General features: G+C 40.2%; 1 protein-coding gene across 4 annotated transcripts in view; it reads right to left on the reverse strand.

Moving 5' to 3' along the window:
- The window catches only part of BRCC3 (BRCA1/BRCA2-containing complex subunit 3), an 81,176-nt gene extending 62,505 nt beyond the window's left edge, over positions 1–18,671 (reverse strand). For 2 of the 4 annotated variants that reach the window (XM_008072254.2, XM_021706024.1), the window contains exons 1-5: positions 18,454–18,671; positions 17,782–17,798; positions 15,993–16,047; positions 13,666–13,785; positions 10,270–10,357 (exon numbers count right to left, since the gene is read on the reverse strand). In XM_008072254.2, coding sequence (XP_008070445.1) covers positions 10,270–10,357; positions 13,666–13,785; positions 15,993–16,047; positions 17,782–17,798; positions 18,454–18,576 — 403 coding nt within the window. In that variant the 5' untranslated portion in view covers positions 18,577–18,671. Of the gene's footprint in view, positions 1–10,269; positions 10,364–13,665; positions 13,786–15,992; positions 16,074–17,781; positions 17,799–18,453 lie in introns of all 4 variants that reach the window. The other 2 variants (XM_021706026.1, XM_021706025.1) reach the window with 2 other exon arrangements.
- Between the last annotated feature and the right edge of the window lie 6 nt (positions 18,672–18,677).

Below are 18,677 nucleotides of genomic sequence, written 5' to 3' on the forward strand. Positions count from 1 at the left end.
GTTTTGTTTTGTTTTCTGTCTATTCATTTAAATTCCTTATAGATTCTGGATTATTAGTCCTTTGTTGGATGCATAGTTTGCAAATATTTTCTCCCATCCCGTAGGTTGTCTATTTACTCTGTTGGTGGTTTCTTTTGCTATGCAATAGCTCTCTAGTTTAATTAGGTCCCATTTGTAAACTTTTGTTTTTCCTGCATTTGTTTTTGAGGACTTGGTCATAAATTCATTGCCTAGGCTGATGTCCAGAAGGGTGTTTAGGGTTTTGTATTTTTTTAATTGCAAAAAATGTTAGCACAATGCCTAGCATATCAAAAGCACTTTATTAGCATTACTTCCACTCCATTTCATCTAAAACCACTGAAAACAATTATTGTCCCTACCATGTCACCCAAAACTACTTTTGTCAAGATCACAAATGATCTATTCTCAGACTTCAATTTACCTGACTTCTCAGCTGATCACTCCCTCCTTGAAATACTGACTTCACTTGGTCTTACACTCCACTCTTTCTACCTGTCCTCTAACTTTCTGAATGATATTTTCCAGTCTCCTTTGACTTGGTTGTCTTAAAATAGTGCTACTCAGAGTTGTTTTACATAAGCTCCTTATCTCATTGGTCACAGACGGATCACACACTAGAGCCAGTCCACATGTGTATCACTGGCCTAACAGACATTTCAAACTCACTATGTCCAAAACAAAACACTTGATTTCCCCCACAAAATATACTACCCCCTAAGGCTTCCCATCCTTCCAGGGGTTTAAAGTAAAAACCCTGATGACATTATTGATTCCTCTTGCTCTCACACCCTATCCCCAGTTCATCAGCAAATCCTGTTAGTTCTACCTTCGAAACAAAACCAGAACTGGATCAATTCTTACCACCTCCTCCTCAACTAAAAAGCCACCATCACTTTGCTTTTAGATCACTGCAACAGTCTATCTTGTCTCCAAGCTTCCACCATTGCCACCGTACAGTCTGTTCCCAACCCAGTATCCAGTGATCCTTTGAAAATTTAAGCCAGATTGTAGTATGCCTCACTGAAAACCCTCCTGTAGCTCCCAATCTCATGCAGAGTAAAAATAAGAATCCACAGTGGCCTATGAGAACCTACATATCTTCTGGTGCCACGTTACTCCCTCCCTCTTTACATCGCCCCAGCCATACTGGCCTCCCTGCTTTTTCTCATACACTCCAGGCATGCTCTTTCTCGGAGCCTATACTCTGTCTGTTCCCCAATGCCTGGAATTCTCTTCCCCCAGATATTTGTGTGCCAACTCCCTCACTTGCTGCACGTTTTTGCTCAAATGACACCTTCTCCATGAGGTCTAATCACTCCAATAAGAATGTAAACACCAGTTTTGCAATATATACTATATTATTATGGTCACCTCATCACTCCAGCGTCTGATAACCACCAAAATTGCCAAAAGAACAGATTTTTTAAACATTCTAATCACACACAGGAAATGATTAAGCAGGTGAGATGACAGATTTGCCAGACCGATTTAATCTTTCTACAATGAATACATATGTTAAAACATCACATTATGCCCCAGAATTATATACAATTACCATTTTCAAAAAATTTTTCCTCCGTATAGTTATCATTTTTCAATTAAAAAAATCAACAGCATTCCCAGTCCCAGGCACTCTCTGTGCCCCTTTCCCTACTCTACATGTTTTTCTCAGATAGAACCATATGATCTACAGTTGTTATTATGTCCAGCGTCTGTCTTGTCCAACTACTCAAATCCCTAGGCTTCTTTTCAGAGAAGTGTGTGTGTGTTTTCCCCTCTGTTGCCCTGTCCTTCTACTTTTTCTACTGTTCTGTCTCCATTGTCCATGCATGTTTCTTCTCCTAGCTCTCATATATAAAGTTTTCTCTTCTCTTTTCTATGCACACCTCTCTCTGTACAATCACACCCCTCTTGGGTCTATTATCACTCAACATGAAGACTCTTAAATGTACCTCACTGGGGCTGACCTCACTTCTGAATCTCTCAGTACCTCCTGAGATTTCCAACATCATGCCAGTCACGCCTTCTCAAATTTTCCACCTTCATTGCCAATTTACCTATTCTAGAATGGTTTTTAAAACAGAATTCATCACTTTCCCCACCAGACCCCAAACAATCTCCTTCACTTGTATTTCTTCTTCCTCCCATCTCTTTTTTTCTCTTCTCATTCTGTTTATACAATTACTTTCTTCCTTAGTTTACCTGCATGGAACTCCAATTCCTCATGACTGAATGCCACAAAGTCACTGTATCTGTTGATTCTATTCCATTTCCACTGGTACCATCTTTACCATTTCACTGGGGCTTTATTACTGGCATTTTGTCTTAAACCTCTCACCTCCCTAAATGATGTGTATTACACAGCAATAAGAGAGTCAAAGTGAATGATAGCCACAAGGGGTGAGACCAGCCCACTGGAGAAGTACAGTGACTACAGGGAACCCACTGAGCAGAGGTAACGCCAGGTTCAGAGAGATGCCCCTCAGGTGTCTAATTACAAAGGAAGACACCAATGACAGGGATTGCAGGCCACAAACACATATACTCCTTAATTATTGGGGCCTGTGAGGATAAAGGGTATAATGTAAGAACACTGAATATTCTTAACTAAAGGAATGAGGGCCTTCTGCTTTCTGGTAGAGCCTCTAGGAAAGAAAACATCTCTGCAAAATATTAAGAGCTCCCATAAGTCAGCACAATTGTCCTTTTTAGTTTTTCACAGCTATGACTGTGGAAGTAGACACAGCATGTCAGGGGACCCTTCTCAGTTAAAAATCAGAAGCTACCCTCCCCATTCCTCACCTGATCAGGAAAAAAAGCATCCCTGTCTTAGTCTTGTCACAGTGGGACCAGCTTACCAAGGAACTCTAGTAGTCACTTTCATCTGATTCAAAGGTTCTTGTGATTTATAAAAATATTAAGCAAGACAGGGACATAGGTTATGAGCTAAGAATGTTTCCCCTACTGGCATCAGACTTGTGAAATAGATGGGAAAGGCCAGAAACCATCATGTGGCTGTCAGCCAAGCAAGGCCAGCTTTGCTAACCAAATGATTTAGACACAACTGCCATTCCCTGCTTTCTGTGTGCAGGTGCTGCATCTTCAAAACTCAGGGTTCCTGTTTCAGCAACCATGTATAAAATATGTAGCCTATTTCTGCTTTCCTCCATTAGCATATATCATTTTTCTTCCTAGTTTGATAGTGATTTATAGTCACAAAACAATTCACTTCTTTCTTCAGTAATCTAAAGAAGGAATCTCATTTATCTGTGGCTATTTTAATACGTTTGAATCTCACTAATAAATGAGGCTTTTAGAGATCAAAATAAATAATAAAGAGAAGGATTTGATTATTAGGGCAAACATTTTTTAAATAAGGCTAATTCTTGCTGTAAAAACAAAGGCACTGAGGCCTGTGTTTAACACCATGATAAAAAGAGAACTTTCCGGCCATCCCTGACACCAGGTATTATTAAAGGCTGACCTCTGACTTCTGTTTATACCAGAGGCCTTTGTTCTTACAGTTAGATTGCACCTGTGTACTCTATTTTCAAGTAAGGGTCCTTCCTCATTCACCAATGAAGTTTGTGCCTCCACCGCTTCCTTGAAATTGTATTTACTAAGTAAAAATCACCTCCTAAATACAAAGGATACAGCTGAATACCACATGAAGCAGTTTGCTTGCACTTAGGGGCCATGTTGTATGAAAAATATATATATTTTCAAACACTTGAGATACATTCTGAGAGACGTTTACAGTTATGGAAATAGTCTGAAGGGACAAGAGAATTAGACCTTCCATTCTTGGTGGGAAAGCAGAAGTGTAAGCACTAGATTCATTAATTTGCTCACAATGAAATTTTTTCTGAAACAGAAACCACAGCTCCCAGTTGCTAATTAAAAAAAAAAACTTTAAAAGGAGACTATACACAAGTGCTTTGAGAATATATTTTTTCAGATAGCTGAAAAGAGTAGCACATATTTAATCTTCACTTATTCCATACCTTGTCCTAATAGAGTTTCCATCTAAGTCTGCTTGTGATATTAAGAAGTTTGTTTACAATGCTTCCAAGGAGTATTGACTTATAACCTCTAGAATATAATGTTTATTTGAGAAAAATGTAATTTGTTCACATGATTAGTTATAGAAAACTGCTCAATTAAAGTTGCAGCCTATATTTGCCATAGGAGGTTGATTTTACCCACTGTGGTGATAAATTAACTTACTATGACATCACTGATCCAATGCTAATTACCTCAGTCTGTATAAAAGAATTGAACAGATCTTAAAATGAGCAACATAACTACAGGCACATGTCTCCTTGGATAAATATTTACAAGTAAATTAAGTGAATGTAAGAGAAACTTCCACAAACAGTGCCAAGTCTCATGAGATTTATGAAATAGCTTACGCTATTTAAATCATATCTCTTTTTCTTTTGCAAGCATGTACTCTATAGGTAAAATTCAGGTGTGCATATGATATAATTCAACTATCTCTCTTCCCCCACCACCAAATCTATGCTTCTATCTCCGTTTCCTGTTTCCAAGAATAGGACTTCCACTTGTTGAATCAAAGTGAGATGCTGTAGAAATCATAGACTATTGATTCATAGAAAGCTCAGTTCAGGCCAGGCGCAGTGGGTCAAGCCTGTAATCCCAGCACTTTGGGAGGCCAAGGCAAGAGGATTGCCCAAGCTCAGAGGTTCGAGACAAGTCTGGGAAACCTAGTGAGACCTCGTCTCTACAATAAACCAAAAATTAGCCAGTTGTGGTAGCACATGCCTGTAGCTCCAGCTACTTGGAATGCTGAGGCAAAAGGATCCCCTGAGCCCAGCAGGTTGAGGCTGTGGTAGCCATGAGTGAGCCACTACACTCCGGCCTGGGCGACAGAGTGAGACTCTGACTCAAAAAAAAAAAAAAAAAAAAGAGAGAAAAACCTCAGTTCAGATTCTGCCTCTGTCACTTATTAGCCATATGGTTTAGGACCAGGTTTTTCAGCTGTGAGCCTTAGCTAAGTTTCTTTAAGTGCCACACACTTCTCATGAATACTTGGGAAGCGTTTCAATAAGTAGTGTGCTTAATAGTGTCAATGCTTCATAATATGAGGATTTTAAATGTTCAGATTTGCAACATGGATGTCACTGATGACTCTAGCAAGATCTACTTCAATAAGCCATGGGCTAGAAGCCAGACCGGAGTGGAGTGAGGAATAGGTGAATGGTGAGAAAATCTAAGTGTAGAAATCTTTTGAAAGTGAGGGAAAGACAAGATGAACCTGAAGGGGACGTAGGATTGAGAAAAGTGTTTCCTTGTTTATCTTATTCACTGTTTTATTTACATGGTAGACTCAAATTTATTTCTCTGTATTCACTTGTTATTGGCTCTCCCCATTTAACTCACAATTTTTAATTCTGCCTCATTGGCATAGAAACCATTCTTGAATCTGTTTATTCAGACTATTCTTTCAATTTTTCTGTAAGTCTGAAATTCTTTTAAAAAGGTATTTTAAAGTCTTAGTGTGTGTGCCTGGCCTCCCTCTCCCTTGGTTCTAAGTCAGTGTCCCCTCCCCTCACCCTCCACTACAAGCCCCAACCCAAGGCCACCTCCCTTCATGCTCTTTTGAAGAAATGAGTAAATTTCTGAAAGTGGGTTATCAAACTTCTATTTCAACCAGTTTCCATTCCATTGCTTACATGTAAAACTTGATCCTGTGCATATTGTTTTATTGCAATGATGGGGAACATAATTTAACCTCATTAGAGCTTCCTTATTTACCATGCCTTTTATTATATAGTGACCTGTCTTCTCTCACTTATTCTCTTGCTGATGATGTAAGTGCTATCTTTATTTCCTCAATATAGCTTTAACTTAGTCCGTTAGATTTTGTTCATGTCATCAGGTTTGCAGTGTATCTTTAGTAACATCTTATTATTGTGTTTTTCTAATCCCGAGGCTTTTGTTTTGTCAGGTGCTTACCCTGCTTATATATGCTGGTATAAATGTTCCATATGGACTACATCCCATTTCTTCTTTATCATTGTTACTCTTGGTTTTCCTTTAGTACTCTGTTATTTTCCCCACAAAATCATTAAGATCCAGGAGCCATGACCGTATTATTCCATACATGCATCCAATTAATTTCTTGGAGAATCATTTTATGTAATGATCCTTTAAAAACATGTTTGAGACAGTCTTACCGGCTCGGCGTGGTGGCTCAAGCCTGTAATCCCAGCACTTTGGGAGGCCAAGGGGAGAGGACTGCCTGAGCCCAGGGATTTGAGACCAGCCTGGGTAACTTGGTGAGACCTCATCTCTACAATAAATCAAAAAATAAGCCGCGCGTGGTATCACATGCCTGTAGTTCCAGCTACTTGGAAGGCTAAGGCAGAAGGCTGCGGTGGCCATGAGTGTGTCACTGCACACCAGCCTGGGCAACAGAGTGAGACTCCAACTCAAAAAAAAAAAAGTCAGTCTTACCTAACCTGTTGGAATTTAGCCTAATTCCACCAATTACCTTATCACAAAAAGCATTAAAATTGTCATATCACTCTCCCTCCCCACCAAAAATTATAGCTTTTCTTTAACAGGAAAAAAAAGATTATATGCCTTACTTGTCATTATTTAACATAGCTTAGAATTATTTTCTGATTAAATATACTCATAGTACATACCTTAAATCAACTTGTTTTTATTTTTTATTGCTCACTTTTTTTTTTTGAGTTGGAGTCTCACTCTGTCACCCCGACTGAAGTGCAGTAGCCACTCCTGGCCACCACAGCCTCGACCTGCTGGGCTCTGGTGATCCTTCCGCCTCAGCCTTCCAAGTAGCTGGAACTACAGGCGCGCGCTACCACACCCGGCTAATTTTTTATTTATTGTAGAGATGAGGTCTCGCCAAGTTGCCCAGGCGGGTCTCGAACCCGCGGGTTCAGGCAATCCACTCTCCTCGGCCTCCCAAAGTGCTGGGATTACAGGCTGAGCCACCGAGCCTCGCCTCACTTTTTTCTGAGACTTGGAATACAGGGCCTCTGTTTGACTCAACTCTTTTTTCCCATTTATGTATTTAATATTATCTTCAATAATTGTATACATTTGGGGGTACCAGTTCTTTAAAGGTTGTTTGGAGATCAGTCTGAATGCCAGGTTAGTTAGATTATTTTTCCTTAGTTCTTCCCATATTTTATTATTGCTAATATTTTGAGATCTTAGGTGAGAGGCCTGATATATCCTTATTATTAATCCTTTCAATGTTTTCTGCCCTCTAACTTAAATATTTAATATACGCTTTCCATGTCCTTGAGTTTTACAAATAAATGGTTTGGGTTTTTTTGTTTTTTTGAGTCGGTCTCTGTCACCCAGACTGGAATGCAGTGGCACAACCAGACAGCTCACCACAGCCTTGACCTCCTGGGCTCAGATAGTCCTCCCACTTTAGTCTCCCAAGTAGCTGAGACTACAGACATGTGCCACCACACCTGGCTAACTTTTTTTGACAAATAAATGTTTAGGTGTCTTGCTGTTGTTTACTTTATAATTGAACAATACAGTACTGTGGTAAGCATGGGATAAAGTGCCGTATACATGCTCTCATATACTGTCCATAACAACCCTGAGACTGATATGTTCTCCTTTTTTGACAGAGGAAACTAGAGAGGCAGACAAGTTAAAAGATTTTCTCAACTTGTAAGTGTCTGAAACAAGATTTGAACACAGACCTGATCCCCAACCATATTCAAAGTTAGTGTTTTCAACCCTCATGCTACAGTAACTCTCTAAACTTTCTTTGAGCATAGCCTTTACTGCATGTTTTGACATTTGTTCCATCTTCTAGAGTTCAAATCTGTTTTGTGTTTAATTGTTTGCATTTGACACCTAAATCATTTCACAATTGAGAGGTGACTTTTTTCAGTTTCTTTCTGCAACATCCTCTTTTTTGTTGTTGTTTTCCTAATTGCTGTTATTGTTGCATTAGACTCCTACCCAGGTCCTTGTTTTAGGGTTCACATCTTCTCCCCTGAGAGAAATCATTGCAGAGACTGATTATGATCTTTTGCCTAAGTTCTTGGAGCATTTTGTTTTGCAACAGCATTTTATATCTTTCCCATTCTAATGTATTTTGGTAGTGACAATAACTGTTCAGGAATATACACTTCAAACTTTCTTTCACTAGTAGTTAGTACTTAGTTCTTTCTGGCTAATGGGAGAAATTTGAGGTCAAGCTGGTTTTAGTGTTGATGGTGACAGGAAAACAATCAAACACTGAATTTATTTTCATATTAAGCTTTTATAGGAATAATTTATAGCTACAAGGGGGACCCAAAACGAAACAGAATTTATTTATAAAAATTGTGTATTTATTCTTACATGTTTAACTTTCAGTCACCTTCAAAGTACTCTCCGTTTGATGCAATATGCCTATTGAGATGCTTTTCCTGCTGCTCAAAACAGATTTTGAACTAATCCGTTTTGATGCCTTTTAGTGCTTCTGCTGTTTTTTTTGTTTCACCTCTTCCACATTGGCAAAACATTTCCCTTTGAGGACTTTTTTCATCCAGGGAAACAAAAAAAAAGGCCACTTGAGGCAAGATTGGGTGAATAGGGGAGGTGGGGCACAGAGGTCATAGCATACTGTTTTTGGTCAAAAACTGCCGAACACTCAGAGTAGTGTTGGCAATTGTTCATGTAAATCACCCATCACATAATGGGTAAAGGCATTGAAAGAATCTCCAAAAATAAAAGTTCACTGAAGCCAAACAAGCCTCTCACAACACTAGTGGGTACACGGTTACCAGTGGGTTCCTAGAACACGTACCTAGTAGGGGAAGCCGCCTGTCTTCCAAAAATTAATTCCATTTTTTGGGAGGTCCCTCTCATATAAAAACATTTACTTGGAATATTAGTGAGTCAACTAAAGAATTTGAATAAAGTCTGTAGTTTAAATAATAGTATTATGCTAATGTTCATTTCCCAAGTTTGATAAATGTACTGTGATTATGTAAGAGAATTTCTTTGCATTTAGGAAATTCATACTGAAGAGTATTTAGGGGCAAAGGGTTCCATGTGTGCAACTTACTCTCTGATACTTCAGGAAAAAATTATACATAGACAGACACATATAGACACATATATGTAGAAAGAGAATGATACAGCAAATATTAACATTTGGCAAATCTGAGAGAAGGCATGTCTGTGACTTTCCTATTCTAAATCAGCATTTCACTGGGGCTGTTCAACAATATCCCCACCTAGGACCCACTCCCAGAGGTTGCTGCAGTAAGTGTGGGTTGGTATCTAGGAAAGATTAATTTTGACAGATACTTTTTATAAAAGCACCCTCCCCCTATGATTAAAAACTACTATGCTATTTCACAGGACCATTCATCTTGATTAAAGTCTAAGACTGTACTGCAGATCATTTTTTTGCCATCCATATCACAGTGTAGATGAATATAGAACTTGGTGTCAACTCAAATCCATATGACTAGAAAGAAACAGGACATCACAGTGGGAAGAGGACAGACTTGGGAGTCAGACCTGGGTTCTAACCTCAGTCTGCCATATACTTAACCCACCTAGGCCTCTGTTTACTCCTATGTGCAATGAGGGGGAAGGTCTCTAACCCACAGGTTACCATGAAGATTAGAAAAGAAAACATTTGTAATTAAATATTAGTTCCCTCTCCTCAAGTAAAGTTATTCTACTTTTTTCTAGAGAGGTAGGTACCAACAAAAATCAACCATGATTCTCAAAAAGGGGTAAAGGTGGAAAGAAAGCAATTTAGTTAGATTAAACTGATTAGGGGGCTGAGAAGGTAGATTAGATTGAAAGCCCCAATGGCTAGGATGGACTGTATATAAACAGAGATTATAAAAATCAGTTTTGTCAATGTCACCCTTAGCACCTTTAAGTCTGCAGAGTGGGATTGTACTGGACAGGAGTGGTATTCAGCAATCAGCAATTTTCAGTTATACTTTAATTTTTTTATATCAGCTAATTGTCAGTCTTTAGTCAGTCTTGATTTCCTGAATACAGTCAAAATGAGGCACTGAAATTTTATCTCTCACTATTAAAAATAATCAACATGACATAAATCGTTACTTTTAAAACATGGCAAAATAAATTAAAATAATGACAGCTGTTTAAGGATGGTCAAATTTTGGTTTAAAATGAACATAGCCCACGTAATGGAGAAGAAAACATGATACTCGTTTCTGAGAATAAGCACTACAACCCCATAATACTTACCAACATGTGAAGGCCAAACAGTAATATGAGGATGGGAATGATACCAGCCCACAACTCTCATGGGACGACCTGTCAGTTCAGCCAATCTGTGTGTCTGTCAAGGTATTTTCAAAATGTGAGAATAAAATTTCTAATGCTAGTAAAGGCTGGAAAACATCCTGAAGTTTAAAATAAACGTATTACAGTTTAATGACAACAAAAGAATGAAATAAAGTTAATGCTCAGAATTTCCCCTACTATGCATTTAAAGACAAAGTTGTTTTTTGCCTAGAATCCATATGGTTTCTGTGACTGTATATAGTTACATCCTCTTAATTCAATTTAGCTAATGTTTGCTCACTCAGATCTTTACTTTTTAAATGCACTTTTAAATTTTCAAATGCCAACAGCAATCCATTTCTTCAGTTGTAGACTAGGGAGGAATAATGCTTCACAGAGCAGTGAGGTGATCCACACAAGGTGTTTATAGCACAGTGCCTGACACCCAGTCTGCTTAACCAACAGTAATTACTGCTGGAGTCCTGCTGGGTAGACAAGAGACAGCTGCAGAGGTCAACACCTTGGATATCCACAGAGGGCCCCACACAAGAGGGTGAGGAAACTACCCAAGGCTGTGAAAGGAACCCCAAAAATATGAAAGGTGACTCTGCCCAGTGTCTGGCATCCAATCACAAACTACCAGGGATACAAAGAAGTGGGGAAAATGCAGCCCACTATGATAAAATGGAGAAAAGATTAGTGGTTGTCAGAAGTTAGGATTGGGGTTTGAAGGGGTACACTGAAAAAGCCAGTCTCAAAAGGTCATACACTATATGATTCACTTATGTAACATTCTCTTGAAATGACAAAACTATAGAGATGGAGAACAGAGTAGTGGTTGCCATGGGTTAGGGGTGGTGGAGAGGTGTGACTATAGCATGAGGGAGATCTTTGTAGTGATAGAATAGTTCTGTATCTTGACTGCTGCGGTGCTTGCATGTATCTATACATGTGACAAAATAGCAGAGAACTATACATGCTATATCAATGTCAATGTTCCAGTTTCCATATTATAATAACAGAAAATGTAACCTTCAGAGGAAAGGGTACAGAGAACTTTCTGTAGTATTGTTTTGACAACTTCCCATGAATCTAAAATTATGTCAAAATAAATAGGTTAAAAAAAAAAACAAACAAGCATTCCAGAGCCCAGAGGCAATACCAGAGGAACTAGCAGCCAATGACTTGATGGGACAAGTGCTTCCAACTCAGTTCCAGGTGACTGGAAAGGAAATAGAAGAGGCTGGGCATGGTGGCTCATCCCTATAATTCCAGCAGTTTGGGAGACAAAGTACAGTGGACTGCCTGAGTCTGGGGCTTCCAGGTCATCCTGGGCAACTTGGTGAGACCTTCTATTAACAAAGAATTCAATAATTGGGTGGGCATGGAACATATGCTTGTGGCCTCAACTACTCAGGAGGCTAAAGGGGCAATACAGCCAAAATGCATGACCTCGAGGCTGAGTGGCATACATTTTAAGTTTACATTTGTATGATAGATTTGTATGTTTCATGGTACTAAATGTCAAATTAGACTGCAATATACTTCTATCTAATGTGCTCATGATATATTAACTTGATAAAATATATTCATAAACTTAAAAAAAAAAAACAAGCAAACAAAGGCCGGGCTCAGTGGCTCAGCCTGTAATCCCATACCTTGGGAGGCAGAGGTGAGTGGATTGCCTGAGCCCGCGGGTTCGAGACCCACCTGGGCAACTTGGCGAGACCTCATCTCCACAATAAATCAAAAAATTAGCTAGATGTGGTAGTGCGCGCCTGTAGTTCCAGCTACTTGGAAGGCTGAGGCAGAAGGATCGCCGGAGCCCGGCAGGTCAAGGCTGCGGTGGCCAGAATCGGCCACTGCAGTCCAGTCTGGGCAACAGAGTGAGAATCCCACTCAAAAAAAAAAAAAAAAAATCAAAAATTAGCTGGGCATGGTAGCGTGTGCCTATAGTTCCAGCTACTTGGAAGGCTGAGGTGGAAGGATCCCAGATCCCAGCAGGTCAAGGCTGGGGTGGCTGTGGCTGTGCCACTGCACTCCAGCCTGGGTGACAGAGTGAGACTCCAACTCAAAAAAAAAAAAAAAAAAAACAAGATGGAAAAGGCACATTCTGTAAGACTGATAAATCTGATTATATAAAAATGTGAAAACAACATCCTGACTGGGAAACACACAGACAGACACTCACACCCCACTAATAAACTGGGAAAAACCACTATTCTTACCACAGGAGGTTAATTTTCTTAATATGTAGAATGCCTATAAGTTATTAAGAAAAAGATTACCAAATCAATAGAAAAATGGGCAAAGGAAATAACCAAATAATTCAAAGAAAAACACAAATGAGTCTTAAAAAATGAAAAGCTGATCAAATTTACTTATAATAACAAAGATATAAATTAAAATTATAATAAATGTTTTGATGGTCAGACTGATGACAATCAAAAAAGGTGATAATACACAATGTTTGTGAGGCTGTAGGGAAAAAAAAAAAAACTGGTAAAACATCTATAGCTACAAGTATACATGACCTTTGTCCCAGCAATTCTACTTCTAAGAATTGATCCTTCAGACAAACACGCACATGTATGAAATGCAATATGTACAAGGTTGTCCACAATTTTCAAGATCACTTTTAGGTGAAAAAAAGATGAATATTGTAGAAGTCATCATATGTATTCAATTGTTTTTTAAGAGAAAATATTCATATATTTCTGTATGCACAGAAATCATCTGTAAGGATACATAAAAACTGATAACCCTGGTTATGTCTGAAAGGGACCCTGGAGGAACTGGGGCATAGAAAATACATATTTTTAAAAATTACTTTTTAGTTGATTTAATTTAGATTAACTTAATCCAAAAGAATGACAAATTATTAAAACCAATGATGCAAATTTAACTTGCTATAGCTGAGGTATAGAGTCCAAATCATAGGAAACAAATGCCCTGTTTGATCATTCTTTGGTTATACTTGACATGGAATACTGCATTCAGTTCTCAGTATTGCATCTTTTAAGGAGCTAGAGACCAGGATAGCAAAAGGCCTAGAAATTAAATGATGCTAGGAAAACCGGAAAGAGGAATAGAAAGAAGAGTGGGGAGTAAGAAGGAAGCTGGAGGGGCCTCCCCATAGAGTTCATTGTACATTTGGCATTTAGGGATCTTTTGGCATCTAGCAGGAATGTCAGAAATGCCCAATTATTCAAAAGGAGAAACAGACAGAAATTCTGATTAACCAAACAATTGGCCAGGAAGATTTGTGAAACTACCTAAAGCAGGATGACTGCAGCAATATCACCGTGGCCTGGGAGCCCCAGAGCACATAAGTTTTTTATTGACCAATAAGGATATTTCTGCCTCTGTTGAGGCTGCAGACAGCTGCTCTGGAGAAATTTCTACTCGATCCTTCCTTTTATCAGAACGTCGCAAGATGATGACAGAATGAATATGAACAATTCTGACGGTATCAACCTAAAGAAAGATCCATAGAAATGGTTACTTACGTTTCTTTTCAATAACACATTTCCTTTCAATTATGGAATTGCATTTTATAACAGTATCGGGTCAAAGGTTCCATTTTAGAAAACTGATACTTTTCTCATAAATAATGAAATGCCTTAAAAAAGACATCTAACTTCAACATATACATTTCAGAGACAAAAACATAAAATATAAGCTACTATTTAGACCCAAAAAAGACATTTTCAATGATCAATCAATAATTATTTTACTTACAACTACATGCAAAATACCGTGTATACGAAACTCCACTAACATAATATAGTCAATCAATGTTAGCTCAGAGGAAAGAACTCCATTATATTTTCATAGAAAAAAGCAGAGAAGTCCTTGATTACTGGGGGGCAGATTTTCTATGGGTGCCAAATGGCGATGAAGTAAGAAAGTTGAAAAGTAGAAAGACATAAAGTGTGAATGAGGTATTTGTGAGACGAGCTGGCCAGTTGATTTAGATACATAGCTTGAGGTAAAATGGCAGATGGTGAGGCTAAAAAGGAAACTTAGGGCCTCAAATAACAAGCCATGATTCGCAGGATGAAATGGAAGGAAGGAAGTTATTTCAGATAAACTGTATACAAAATAACGATAAAATACTAGACTAAGTAGATGGCAGAGATGGAAGAAACAGATTAAACCCACTGAGAAAATTCTTCAGAAAAAACAACAGCGGCAAAAAAAGGAAACATCCACAGGATTCAGTAGCTTATGAACCAAGGATGACAGAAGCCAGGAAATGATGGCTCTAAAGTTTCAAGGTTAAAACTAGGTAGAACATGGGAGGCAGATCCAAGTTTAGAAAGTCTCAGGAAGGAAGGAAGATGAAGCAACATGAGTTTGTTTCCAGATGAGCTGCTCTGGGACGAGAGAAGTACCCCATGGCAAGTTTTAGCAGGCAGGCAAGAGTATAACAGACTCAAAGAGAATCAGTAAGGAAACAATAAAGTTTTTATGAGGCCGGGCGTGGTGGCTCAAGCCTATAATCCCAGCACTTTGGGAGGCTGAGTCAAGAGGATTGTCTGAGCCTGCAGGTTCAAGACCAGCCTGGGCAATTTGGTGGGACCTCATCTCTACAATAACTCAAAAAACAATTGGCCGGGCATGGTGGCACATGCCTGTAGTTCCAGCTACTTGAAAGGCTGAGGCGGAAGGATTGCCTGAGCCCAGGAGGTCGAAGCTGCGGTAGTCATCAGCGTGCCCCCTGCACTCCAGCCTGGGCAACAGAGTGAGACTCCAACTCAAAAAAAAAAAAAAAAAAGTTTTTATGAGTGGATAAAAAGGTGTTGAGAAAGGGAGCACTTGTCTGGGCCTGAATCAAGAGGGGTGCCCGCATTTAAGATGAGATAGAACAAGAGGGGCCAGGGAAGAAGAAGGAGGCAAAACCAGAACCATAAGATGTTATAAGAGTTTCAGAGGAAAGGATGGGCTTAACATTGCCAGATTTTTTTGCTTTCTCTCTTCGTTTTAAACCGCAAAAATTAGTTTGAAAGCATTGCCAGATATTGAAGCGTGAAGTCCAAGTGAAGGCTTTTGAAGAAAGAAAGCTATAAGCCTTCACTGTGCCCTTAAAATGTGACCAGTCTGATTTCAAATGCGCAGCAAGTATGAAATACACATGAGACAACAGGCATTAGTTCTCAGCATCTGTTGGTCAAGTTAATATGGTCCTACTGTGACCTTGACATCATAGGACATTGACTACACATTGAAATAATAACCCTTCAGAGCATGTAAGAAATGGCAGGGTAGGAATGCAGACAGCAAAAGAGTCAAGATAGACTAAGAACAATGATGCTATGGATAGTTTGCCTGTAAGAAGAGCAAAGGTGCACGAACAGATATCAAGTCTTGTGATAAAGAGGTAATGGTGATGTGAGCCAGATGTCAAAGTCTCAAGAGCCAGAAAACAGGTAGTGACAGCAAGGAAGACAGCAAGAGGATGGTACTGATAGTGATTAGTCATCCTAAGCAAGTCGTAATAATTTGCTTCAAAGGACAGACAATTTGGTCCCATTCCTAGTGAGCAGATTCTTTATCTCACTTTACCAGAAAAAACACTCCACCCAGCCACAAAGTGGATTAATACTCTGGCTGAGGCCATCAGAGTACAGAAATCCTTTCCCACTGCAAGTTTCCATCATGCAAAATTCCAGCACACATACCTTTTCAGCAACTGTGCGCATTTCAGTTCCACCATATGCAAATTTGGAATCACTCCTATTAGGAATAAATTAGAAAAAGAACTGGGGTTTGGGATATAAAAAGGAAGCAAAGGAAAATAACAGGATTAATGGTTTTTGCAATGAAATGTTAACAGAGACAACAGAAGAGGGAAGATGAACTAAGGCTAGAGCTGGACTCATACGTCTGTTAGAATCAATCTGGGAAACATGCACAAGTGTTTGCGTGTATAAAGTTACGGGCAAAGCTAAATTCCTGCAGTCCTAGGTATTAAGGAGGTGGGATTGAGAAGGACACCATAGTATGCTTTAAAGTAAAAACAGAAGCTCTCCAAAGGTTTCACTACATCAAGTATCCAAACTACTGGGATGTCTGAGGGGGAACAAGGAGAGGGGCGTGGGAAGTGGGAAGCAGTTACTGAGAATTTAGATGGAAGAAAAGATCAACAGGGAGAAATGCCTCTTAATGTACATGTTTTCTGCCACAAAGAAAATTGCTGGTATTTTAGTGGCATTTCAGGGTAGAGAGAACATAAAATGTATCAAGCAAGAATATGGAAAATAGTAGTACTGCTGGACATGGTGGCTCAAGCCTGTCATCCCAGCACTTTGGGAGGTAGAGGTGAGAGGATTTCCTGAACCCACGGGTTTGAAACCAGCCTGGGCAACTTGGTGAGACCTCGTTCCAGTTATTCGGAAGACTGAGGTGGAAGGATCAGCTGAGCCCAGCAGGTTGAGGCTGTGGTGGCTGTGGGCCTGCTACTGCACTCCAGCCTTGGTGACAGAGTGAGACTATCACTCAAAAAAACAAAAAAGAAGAAAGAAAAGTAAATAATAGTACCAAATGTAAGATACATTGATAGCATTTTTAAATATGCCACCTTTACTTCAGTCAACAAAATTCTATTTATAAGAGCTTTCAGGTCAGGCACAGTGGCTCAAGTCTGTAATTTCAGCACTTTGGGAGGCTGAGGTGGGAGGACTGCCTGAGCCCATGGGTTCCAAACCAAGCTGGACAACTTGGCAAGACCTCACCTCTACAATAAATCAAAAATTAGCTGGGTGTAGTGGCACATGCCTGTGGTTCTGGTTACTTGGCAGGCTGATGCAGGATTGCTGGAGCCCAGCAGGTTGATGCTGGGGTGGCCGTGAGTGTGCCACTGAATTCAAGCCTGGATAATGGAGTGAGAGTCCAAGTCAAAAAAAAAAAAAAGAAAGAAAGAAAGAAATAGGTATGAAAAGGCTGGGCGCTGTGGCTCAGTCTGTAATCCCAGCACTTTGGGAGGCCAAGGGACTGCCTGAGCAGGTTTGAGACCTCCTGGGGCAACTTGGGGAGACCTGGTCTGTACAATTTAAAAAAAAAAAAAAAAAAAAGCCAGGCATGGTAGCATGCCCCTGTAGTTTCCACTTCTTGGAAGGCTGAGGCGCAAGGATTTCCTGAACTGAGCAGGTCAAGGCTGGGGTGGCCATGACTGTGCTGCTGCACTCCACCCTGGCTGACAAAGAGAAGGATGACTACTCAAAAAAAAAGTAGCTTACACGGGTTCATTGTGGATCTTAGTTCCACAAACCATATTTTTCATATAATGGTATATATATGTTAACCAAAAACTCTCGTAATTCAAGTTGGAGTGAACCTCAAACTGTTTTATTGAGCGAGTTTTGGACTAGTAACGGTAACTAATTTAAGCTCCAGTTCGTACACAGTACTGCCAAAATCGTCATAATTTTGAGTTATCAACGACTTAAGAGATCATAAATGTAGTCTTACCTTGTGTCATCATTCAACTAGAGTGGGAAAGAGCAGAAAACATTATTGATCATATTATGGCTGTTTGGTATACATAGATTCATATTATATGCAAATTAAGTCATGTCTTCCTGACTTCAGAGGGTAAACAGCTAAGTCGTGTTTCCTCATCTTATGTCGCTTCTCTGCAAAACGACGCAGCAGAAACTTTTGCGTCGTCACCCCTCGCCTCTCTTAGGTTCTCTAGTATGCCTCAGATGCTTTTGTTGTTCCCTTTGCTTCCTAGAGGGGAGACCAGAGGCGAGGCAAGGGCTGTAACCGTCGTCAGTTGTGCTTCCGAACCCCCTGATGTCCTCGTCCTAGTCCATCGTCTTTCCGGCCTTCCTTGCAGGCTTGGTCAGTGGGGTGATAACCCCAGGTGTAAAGAAAAGCCACGGTCTCCAAGAGAAAAAGCCAGGCTCCCCGCGCACATGCAGTTCGTAGGGGGCTTGCTAGAGCTTAAAGCAGCGCGAGGCGACCAAGAAAGACGGATTCTCCTCGATGGAGAATATGACGATAAAGGCAGAGATATAAAAGAGGTCTACGGATGGAAGTCAGGGATGCCCGTGGCCTCCGTAGCCTGGGAGTTGCCGGCACCCACCCGGGCCCCACAGGGACCGCCCAACAGGTTTCCAGCCGGGGTGACCTACTCACCTCCCCTATACACAGCCCCATCACCTCCTCCTTCTCTGTGCTCAGAGCGTGGTTGAGACAGACTAGGAAAGCGTCAGACTCGAGATGCACCGCCTGCACCGCCTGCACCACCTGCACCGCCATCTTGGTCCGACCCTTCTCACGTCCGCCTCGGGCCCTCTCGGGCCGGACCAACCGGGTGCTCCCGCGCAGCCTCCCGCCGCCCCAGCTCGGCGCTCCGCCCA

Source organism: Carlito syrichta, unplaced genomic scaffold (genome assembly GCF_000164805.1).
Source record: "Carlito syrichta isolate Samal-C Ts95f unplaced genomic scaffold, Tarsius_syrichta-2.0.1 Scaffold314997, whole genome shotgun sequence".
Lineage (NCBI taxonomy): Eukaryota > Metazoa > Chordata > Mammalia > Primates > Tarsiidae > Carlito > Carlito syrichta.